Here is a 10,546-nt window from a genome sequence, read left to right as displayed (position 1 = left end):
AAGACTGACTGCAGCACTACTGTGCCAGATCGGGTTAACTGTACCAGGCCATGTAAGGCGTAGGTACAGCTATACAATGACCTCGCTTCAGCCCTGGTCTGTCAAAGGAGCAGTGCATCGATCAGTCTTTACGTGAAAGGAAGCAGCTTTTTAAAACTTGCTAAAGACTAATGCTATGTTCAACTACTTGCATTTGATTAGACTTACCACTGAAGCCTGTATTTTTCTCTTACTGGGGACGGAGTAGCCATATTGCTTAATTGTGTATTAAAATTCCCTGGTATTAAGAAAGAGCCGTTACAACATTCCAGCATCCTGTCTTAGTTCACAATTTGATGATAAATTTGCTTGCCAGAATCGCTACTTTCTGTATAGAAGCCTTTTCATCTTCTTGAAGAGCTTGAAGAGAAGCTAAATGATTTTGAATTCTCTCTCTCTGTTTTGTGCTTTCAGCCAGAGAAGTCAAAGGAAGGTAATGTCTTCCGAGTGTTTTTTACAAATTTTTTTTACATTTCAGAAGTGGCCAAATGAATCTTAATTGAAACTATACAGCCAATTCCAATTCATGCAGACCTGGAAAATTTCAGTTTGAGAAGGAGTAACTATAAATGAGTAAAGAATTACAACACAGAAGTTCAGTTTTGACAGATATGCCTACAAAACTATAATGTTAAAAGCAAACAGATAACACTACCTCATAGGTAAATATATTTAGGGTTACAATGAACAATGTCCAAAATGGGTATTTTTACTAATTTGCTTTGACTACAAGGACCATAACTAAAGCTGTAGTCGTGGAAGTCCTGGCCCAAATTACAGCAATTTGTACTATTACTGCTTTCCTCTCACAGGGAACTGTTGGAAGTTACCTCATCAACTTCATCCACTTCAGTACAAAGTTAACTGGGCAAGCAGCAGTGGGCTTCCCTGGCAGAACAGGAATGACTTCAGCTTCTACGACCATCTGTGGACTTAATATCTGATCACAGCCAAAGGCCTAAATTGTTCACACATTACCAAAGACAAAGCTGAAGAGTATGTTAGATAGAGCAGCATGCATTTAAAGTGTAAAGCCACTATGAGAGCTAGAAATTAAATACAAATAATTTTCAGTAAATCTATTAACTACAGAATGTCATTTAAAAAAGAGTAGGTACAGTCTTTTCTTGAACAGCTTGAAATTTTACCTGATTATTAAACCACGTGTCAATTACATGAAACATTCTGAAAAGCTTAATACACAAGCTTTTTGGGTACTTCCCATGTAAATTCTTCTCTCCCAAAGTGCCCATAGCATGCTGTTTTTTGATAGATTGGCCTCTTCAAATCCAGCTCCCTTAATGAAAAGAAAAGAAAAGAAAAGCAAGTCTTACACTTAACTCTATTCCAACATATATTATGGTTTAGACACATCAGAGGGATAATCAGTATTATCCCTGGAAGAAAGACAATAAAACCTAGGTGTTGTTTCCTTGCCCAATCACCCAGATTTACAGCAGGAAAGGTAGTGAGCTGATGGTTTCAATTTTAAAGTGACGACAAACAGTCAGCTTTCTTCAAATGTATCAGAGATACAGTAAATATGCAGTTAGGCTTTATAAGTTTTACAATGCAGAAGCATTACAATTGGAATAAAGTTCAGCTATACCTGCGCAAGCATCAATGTGTTTTCTGTTATTGCAAGTGAAATACAGAATATTTTCTAATGCTATTGTGCCAGAAAGACAATGATGATCTGAAAAGAAGCAGCCAAAGATGATCTAGTAACTGTGGAGGTTTAACTGCTTATATAAATGCACAAAGTCACTACTTAGAATAGGGCTTAACACTGATTATGACTAGATAAATAATGAAGGTGGAAGTCATGATTATTGCTTTTTAACCTGCATAATACAGTGGATTTCAGCTGTGCTAAATGGTTAGCTACAGGTATCCACACAGAAATTTATCTTCATTTCATGAAAGGCCTGAAACATTATCTTCTACTTGGGCTTTCTTCTATTTGGTATTATGTTGTTTAATTATCTTTGAAAGCACATTTGAAATAGATGATTCATTTCGTAAGCTGCTGGAGAGAAAATCGGTGCAGGAATGGCTAAGTCAGGAAAGAAGCATAAATACTAACAGGATAATGAATACGCATTCTCGCACTTATGGGGTCATTGATGATGTACAGCAGCTAAGTCTTGTTTCAAGTAGTATTTTGTGCAACATGATCACATGCTCCAATGGCTACTACAGTCATTTGTGCTTGACCCTAACACAAAAGCCATCAAAATGTGAGTGCTGACTAAATGAAAAGTAAGACATCATGAAGTACTTCAGTGCACAGTTGATTAGACTGGATAGCCAGCACCATTTACAGGACTTTAAAAATTGTGAGCTAATATTTGACAACAAAATATTCATTAATGCCCATGTTTTTGCCTGCTTTCTTCCCTTCTTACTGCCTTCACCACTTCGAGGGCTATGATAATGTATTTTTAAAATGCAGCATTTTTGAGCACACCAAATCAAGGAAAGTGTCTGGGAACCGCCACACAAATTACTGATGGCGATGAATTGCCATAATGACAAAGAAGAGTTTTGATTGTATTTGTGAATGGTAACACTTGGAAAACATTACCTAGCCACAGAAGTTGCTGTAACGCCTTGCATTCTCTCAGACTATTAAAAATATGTCAGCTCTACTCTCAGCATGTATGTTCAGGAAACATTCTGAAAAGGAGGGCAAAAGGCTGGCCACACTAGCAAAATGTTGATATAGCTTGTCAGAAATGTCCTTCCTTTTTTAAGGGAAAAAAGAGACTTCCTATTCACTAACATGTTGACATTTCTCCCTTCAGTGTCAAATACGCTTAAGATTCCTCTGGAATATAGAGATTAGAACGATATTAATAGCTCTGGATTTAAAACAGAAGTGAATAATTAAAAGCATTTTCCTTAAATAATGAGATAGCTAGCACGTATGTTTTAGCATTTTAGAACAGAGGTTTCAAAACGCGCATTGCTCAAAGTGACAAAGTGGTTCCTCTGTGCAGGGAGTCAAATTCTTGCTGGTATCTCAGGCTTGAGCTCCCACGTCAATTTCACAGAGTTTAATCAGGAGTTTAAACTCACACTGCGAGTTAAAGCCACTGCTGCCTTAAAAGAGGAAAGAATGTTTCTCTCCATTAGTTGCATTATTTCATGAAACTTCTTAGAAGTCCAGCCTGCCAAGTTTGGTGAAAATCACCCAAGAGATTCGAAGATTCTTCAGGACTGAGAAGATGAGCCTGTACCATTAGGTCTTAGGAAGCTGTATTACAAATAGGCAAGAAGCTCTACCTCCTAGAAGTTCACATAAAGAATCATATGAGTTAGTCACGAAAGGGAGAAGAAGGAAAAATGCTAGGGTCAAATTACAGCTCCCTGGAATGTAGGTGGGTAACAGCTGATAAGGACAGGTGCTGATCTGCTTCTCTCCTCCAGCCCTTTGTTCTCTCAAAGAAAAGGGTAATTCCCATGCTTCTTTAAGTGTAAGGATTATGTTTGTCTAAAAGACCTGCTTTTTCAGATCCAGAAATATTCCAGAACAGAATATAGCTGGGTTGGCTGCAGGAGGCAATGTAAGTAGGTTTGGGTTTTCTTATACTCTCTGACTGCATGGTAGCCTCAATGACGCTTCGGGTCACAACTGAATTTTCACTTCAAGACAGCTCATCTCATGGCGGGATTTTTATTCTTGTTCTGTTTTTTAAATGCATACAATATTTCAATGGCTTACCAGGTCTTAAGAGAGCATTTAAGAAACCTGGATTCCTTTTTAATTAAGTTTAGTTGACTTCAAACAGGCTGCACAAGACTGCATGACAACTAGAGACAGGCTCTCAGTGTTCATTTTTTCTGATGCAGAAAGTAGGTTACACTTACACCTCATGAAGAAGCCAGTCACTTAAGGGTGTTCTTTTCTCTTCTGGGCTAATGGCCAATATCCCTAGAACAGCAACAGCAAACACCATACTGCCACTATTGTGGTAGGGTGACACTCAGCTTCTGTGCATGAGCAAGGGCAAATTACAGCACATAACGTCCCACTCATTTCAATGGGATTGCTTGTGAAATGAGGGCACCAGAACCTTTCCATCTTGTGGCAGCTGTCTCACAAGTTGTTGCCACCTAAAGATCAAAGGCAGGGAGACCATATTTACCCCAGTACTTCTTTCAGAAAGAGCCAATATTTCTGGTGCCTTCCAGATAAGGCAGGGATTGGGAGCCTTACACACCCTGTAGACAGACTGGAAAGCCTAACTACATCTAATGTTAAATTTTAATTCTACTTTACCAAGCACACTGCCACCTGGCTAATGAATGCAACATAGCACACTACCAGGGTTACTGGGAGATATAACATGGTATAATTTAGACCAGTCTTACTTATTCAGTACATTTTGTGACCAGATTTATGAATTGGCCCTTGTATGTTGTACTGGGTGCATGGGTGAGGGAAGAAATGACAGGAATTATAGATTTATCATGCAGGTGACTTTCATGAGGTTAGGAGCCAGAAACTTTAACATTAAACTGTTAAAGAGAGCATTAAAAATATTATTCCCTTCAGTAAACACTAATAGCACACAAACCTTATGATAGCTCCAAGGCGTAGATCAAAGTTTTTCTGCACGATGTCAAGCAGTTCTTCTTCAGATCTGTCTGATGTTCCGTAATGAAACACTGAGATCGCAAGAGGATGACTCAGACCGATAGCATATGATAGCTGTAGAACACATGCATACAACTCAAACACAGTTAAAACAGTCCTTCCTACTTTTTGCTTAAGAGAAAGGAAAGGCTTATCTTATGTATCAGGGGAAGATCTTACAGACACCTTTTCTGCATAAAGAAAGTTAGGAGATACGGTTTTGTTATTTGTCTTTTATATTAGAAAATTATCTGTTTTCCTCAGAGAATGCTAAGCCTGGTCAAATGTCAGACCTAAGTGACATTCCTTAAAGGAAGTTCTTTCTAATCGTCCTCAGATACTGCCATTCTACATCCTTCAGCCTCAGCTAGACACAAGGATTTCATGCCTTTGAGATGGGAGACTCTGAGATCTACAAATATTTTTGGGTTGGGTTTTTTTTGGTGGGTTTTTTTTTTTTTTTGCTGAGGCAGAGAAAAGATTATCTAGGACAAGATGAGAAAAAGCTCCATGTTTCTAGAGCACTCACAGATTTGTTTTCCCCGAGTGAGTTATTTCCATGCACTCCCTGGAACTTCATCCAATATTTCCATGTACTTTTTAAAACCCAGCTATCAGAAGTAGACAAAGTAACGCAGGAAGTATTCCCTGTAATTTCACTTCATTCAAAGGAGGACAGAGGAGCTCTATAGCTCCTTTCCAACATCCAAGAATCACATTAGCTTCTTTTCACCACAGCACTGCACAGCACAGCACTGACAGGTTCTCCTGAAATGTATTTGCTTTTATCATTCAGTCCCTTTCCAAAATACAGTCCTGCTGCAGTATAGGCTAACATTTGCTTCATTTTCTTCCATCATGGTGTATTTGGATGAAAATATGTTTTGCTTGAATGTCAGTAAGCAACGCAAACCATTCTGTGGCTTTCACTGGTCTTTCTCATTTTCTCTGCTTTCTACAGATTTCAAGAAGTAATAGTCCAATGGCTCGATTCTATCTATATACTTCTTAGTATCAAGAATTGATTTTTGTTAGAAACTGTCCTAATCATGACTATTTTGAAAATAGTCATGATTAGGATAACAAAAATCAATTTTCAAAATTAGCTAATTTTGAGATCTGCTAAGTCTGTTTTTCATTAACCAGTAAGCTAACAATTCTGTATCACACTAAATAAAGCCTACATGATATTTGTGATAATATCCAGCTAAATTGCTGCAGTTCCCTCCATTATCCATTTTGCTCTTTCAGTATGAAAAGGTGGTTAGCATGGAAACAATATCCATAGCAGAGGAGGCTGGCAAGATCTTAATGTAGCCCACAGACACTAATGGGCTGAAAACACTTTTGCTTTTCCACTTGATACATTTTTCCTTTTATTAATCTTTAATCCAGCCTTCTATGACTTCACAGGACATTCGCTCTTCTGCTCTCCCATCCTCCTCTCTCCTCCCATCTTCTTCATTGCTAATATCTGTTATCTCCATAGTTTGCTGTTAACAAAATCAATCTTGCCTTGTCTAAAGTCAGACCCAGGTATTGAAGGAGGGTCTCTGGGAATTACTGGAATAACAACATTCCCACCTAACTCAAGAATTAAGACAGTGATGTATGTGTTCAAAAATGCCACTAAAAATGTGCATACCAAGAAATCAGAAGTTTGTCTTCTGTCCCTCAGGAAAAAAAAAAATATCTATAATCATAATAAAATTATGGCTAACAATCACTATTTGTGCTTGGCTTATTCCCAATCTCCCCTTTCCTTGACTAACTCCAAACTTTATGTTTAATCAGGTATCAAACAGATGCACAACATCTAAAGCAAGGGACCTTGTTCCTAATTGGGATGTCTGGATACTATGTCATTGATCATAACCACATGCAGTGGGCCTCTCCTCTGGTCCACGGAGAAAGTAAAAGGTTTTAAACACACCTCTGCAGCAAAACATCAGCCAGATCACTGCTACTTTTTACTGTAGTAATTTGTTGTATTGGGTTCAAGTATTACATAGCAGCTACTCAGAATGAGTATGTGTATAAGCTAGGATTGCAAGCTGCTTAGACAAACCTCTATTGTTTAGCATTCACATTGGGTTCATGTTTAATGGTGAAACTGTCTAGGGGTCAATAAAACATGTCTTTCAACTTCTTAGACTTAGTAGTCCCAAAAACTCATGCACAAGGAAGGAAGTGAATTTCTTCCGAGCATATAAGACTGATGAAAGTTGTTCTTGTTTTAAACTTCTAAAAACAATTTAATTTTGCTTTTAGTCACACCTCACATCGTAGTATACTAGGAACACACAGTAGAGAACTCACAGTAACTTCAGGTAATTTCAAATACAGCTTAAAATGGTTTAAGTTACAACTAATACGACCACATAGTACAGCAGGTTGCACAACTACGTCTAGACACCGCTAACATAACTGTCTGTAACGTGCTGCGCAGCCCAGGTTGGAGTGCTGGGCATGCACGTGCGTGCAGAGGATCACTAGAATTGCTGGAGGTAAAAGCAAGGGTGATGCAAAGAAGTACCTAGCCCAGGGATGGCAACAGAGTTGGAGAAAGAATACTACGGAGAACACACTCCTTGTTTCAGGACCATCCTGGCCTGTGTCTTTGGCTTCCCTCATAGGGCTACTTAACAACACACCCCCAAGAGAAACTTCCTGGAGCTCCACTCTAGTATGAGAAATGCTTTTCTGAAACTGGAGCAGGGCTGTGATGGTAGTATGTATTCTGAGACATGAGACACACGAGACAGAATTTCTGTTACGATATATTACTTTTACGGTTGCTCTTACCTGGATTAATACCCTTTTACAGAGACCAGCTTTCACCAGGGATTTTGCGACCCAGCGAGCTGCGTATGCTGCAGAACGATCAACTTTGGAGGGATCTTTTCCAGAGAATGCACCTCCACCATGGGCTCCCCAGCCTCCATAGGTATCAACAATGATCTTCCTGCCAGTCAGTCCAGCATCACTCTGCAGGACAAACAATTGAATACATTCATGAGACACAACGGTTTACCCAATCTCATATTGGGTACAACTTTGTTTTGTATTTGCCGAAGATGAGACTCATTGTTCACAGTGTTCGCCTTCACATGCAACTGTTTAATGAATGAGGTCTACGTGACTGGAGTATTTTTCAGAGATGTACTAAGCCGTCTGTGCTGCAGTCACTTTTGAAGACTGATAAGAATGTGGCACAACTGTAAACATCACAAAGAGTGTGCTCCCTTCAAATCGGCAAACATAAAATACTACCTCTGGATTACTGGCCAATGACTTCACTCAGTAGCACTTGATGGAGGCCAAGAATTTAGAGAGACAAAAGACTTCCTGAAAAACAGATCACATATGACCTAAAAGGTTAACAAGCTTCACTTAGATACACATACTAAAGAGGAAGCGGGGGCTTCAGAGAGCTGCAGCTCAGTGCTGCCAGCACAAGAATACTGAGAAATTCTAGCTGAGTTCACCTTAATGGTTCACTCGTGGCACAAGGACTGCTTGGTACTACTCTTCTTTCTTCTTCCTGCCTGCCTGTGCCCCCGATAATGGAGTCCCACCCTGTTGCATGGACTTTTGTCTGCCTGCTACAATTTGATGAGCTGATCCAACTTGTTCAACCAGCAGAGAATTACTGCCTTTCTGTCAGATTAGCAAAGCTGGTGACTGCAAGCTGATAAATGATCTCCAGAGTGTTGAGATACTCCATCCTGAAAGAGGATAAACTGCATTAATCCACTAATTTTAAATCCTCAGATAAGCAGTATGGGAGTAAAGCTGACATTTATTCCTCAATGAAAGCGGTATCCCTACATCATCCCAGTGTGTTCATAAGCACACCTTGTAGTTTTAATCCTTCATTGAACTTTTCATACAAAACTAGACAGTTTTGTGTAACAAAACTTTTTACAATTTCACAGCAATGACCTGCTTACCTAGTACCAGCACCTGGAAAGCAGAACGTGTCAAATTCTAATGAGTATTGAGACTTAATACATTAAGGTCTCCCTTGAAGTTTTTTCCGCTTTGTGAATAATTTCAATGTAGAAGATCAGACCTGTTGTTATTTCTGGTTTTGATTGTTACTGTGAAAGTGAAGAGATACTTCCAGTCAGGCATTTTAGCGTATAACTTAAGGGCTGGGTTTTGGTCATTTAAAATACTTTCTGGAAGAAAAAGATCCAAGAATCTGTACATTTGGCTGCTCAAGCAGGTACAGCTTCAGTTTAAATGCCAGCTGTCCAGTAGGAAAACTCCAATAGAAATTACTGAAGCTTCCTTAAAAATGTACAGATTTTCTTGGTTAAAGTTATACCGGTTCATTGCACTTCTGTTCAAGAGAACATTTAGAAGCATGTGGCAAAGTAGAATCCAAGCCTGTATAAGCTGTCCTCTTTCAAAGCACCATACCTTAGGACCGCCTTCTACAAACTTTTCACTTGGAAGGAGATGGTAAATTGTGCCCTCATCAAGATACTTCTCTGGAATTACTTCTTTAACAACTTTCTCCATTAGCTCCTTCTGTATTTGTTGTAGAGGTATGTCCGGGGCATGATGTACTGAAATCACAAGTGTGTGCACTCGGATGGGCTCCACTGCACCATTACTCTCCTTGTATTCCATTGTGACCTAGGGAGAAAAAAAAAGGACAGTGAACACTCAAGGCCAAGAGCACCAGTTTGAAAAATGAAAATGAACCTCACACTTATTTTCTGCAGCAAAAAATAAACAGAGGAAAGAAAATGGGATGAAAAATGATGGACTGTTGCCTATGCTTAAAATCACTCTAAGAAAAAAAATAAAAATACAGAAAGTACTGAAGTATCACTATGAAAAGAGTTAACTAAAGGATATTAAATATATCACCACCGAGAATCAAAATAACAGCAAGAAAGCTACAGAAGCCTAAGATTTTAATAGCAGACGATAAAATTATTCATGGTTTGGCATGTTAACATAACTTCAAATAGTGAAATACCAAAGTAAAGCCACCTTTGGAGGTGGCTAAAATGAAGGAGGACCCTACTAAAATGAACAACTGTAGATCATGGTATGATGGGCTGCACCCTTTGCTACCTATTGCATGGCTTTTATGTACATGCAAATATATACTGGCATTGCTCCATCCTTAGTATTGGTTTTCTTACAGATTAAGAAAACCTCTCTACTTTCCCACCCTTCAAAAATGCTTGGATAGATACATCGTAAAGAAAACAGTCTATTCACATGTTCTATGCACTGCTGACAAAAGGTAGAGACACAATCCATGTTGCACTGCAACAACTGCAGCAGTGTAACTCAATGCAGTTTATCCCCACTAAGCAACAGAAATTAGGACTAAAACACCTTGCTGTCTTGGAAATGCCACATGTATGGGTTTCCTTTCCTCTCCTGCAGATTTCACAGCCTGGAAAACAGAGAACTTACTGCCTTTGAGGCTGCCAAAGTGCACATTCTTACAGTAGGCTCAGTGACTCATCAACTCATCTCTGCAACACAGCTGTCACTGCCTCTGACCACTGATCAAATACAGTATTGTCATGATTTAACCTCAGCCAGCAATAAAACACCATGCAGCTGCTCGCTCACCCCCCCAGCCCCCTTTTAATAGGATGGGGAGAGAATCGGGAGGGCACAAGTAGAAAAACTGGGAGGTTGAGATAAAAACAGTTTAATAATTGAAATAAAACAAAGTAGTACACTAATAATAACAATGCTAACAACAACAATTACAGAATATACAAAGCAGGTGATCCACAATGCAACTGCTCACCGACTGCTGACCACATGTCACGAACAGGGTGGGGGAGAACCCCCGCCCCGCCCCTAGTTTTTATACTGAGCATG

At 39.2% G+C, this 10,546-nt stretch overlaps 1 protein-coding gene across 1 annotated transcript; it reads right to left on the bottom strand.

Moving 5' to 3' along the window:
* Positions 1-1,233: 1,233 nt before the first annotated feature.
* On the bottom strand, positions 1,234-9,328 carry LOC104080943 (the record flags this gene model as incomplete). Its single annotated transcript, XM_009583499.1, has 4 exons — positions 1,234-1,336; positions 4,623-4,756; positions 7,487-7,669; positions 9,110-9,328. Coding segments are annotated over 4 exons (639 nt in total), but the record flags the coding sequence as incomplete, so codon positions are not given.
* Positions 9,329-10,546: the final 1,218 nt, after the last annotated feature.

Source organism: Fulmarus glacialis, unplaced genomic scaffold (genome assembly GCF_000690835.1).
Source record: "Fulmarus glacialis isolate BGI_N327 unplaced genomic scaffold, ASM69083v1 scaffold45578, whole genome shotgun sequence".
NCBI lineage: Eukaryota > Metazoa > Chordata > Aves > Procellariiformes > Procellariidae > Fulmarus > Fulmarus glacialis.
The sequence above is the reverse complement of the archived record's forward strand: the minus strand, read 5'-3'. Positions and strand labels throughout refer to the sequence as shown.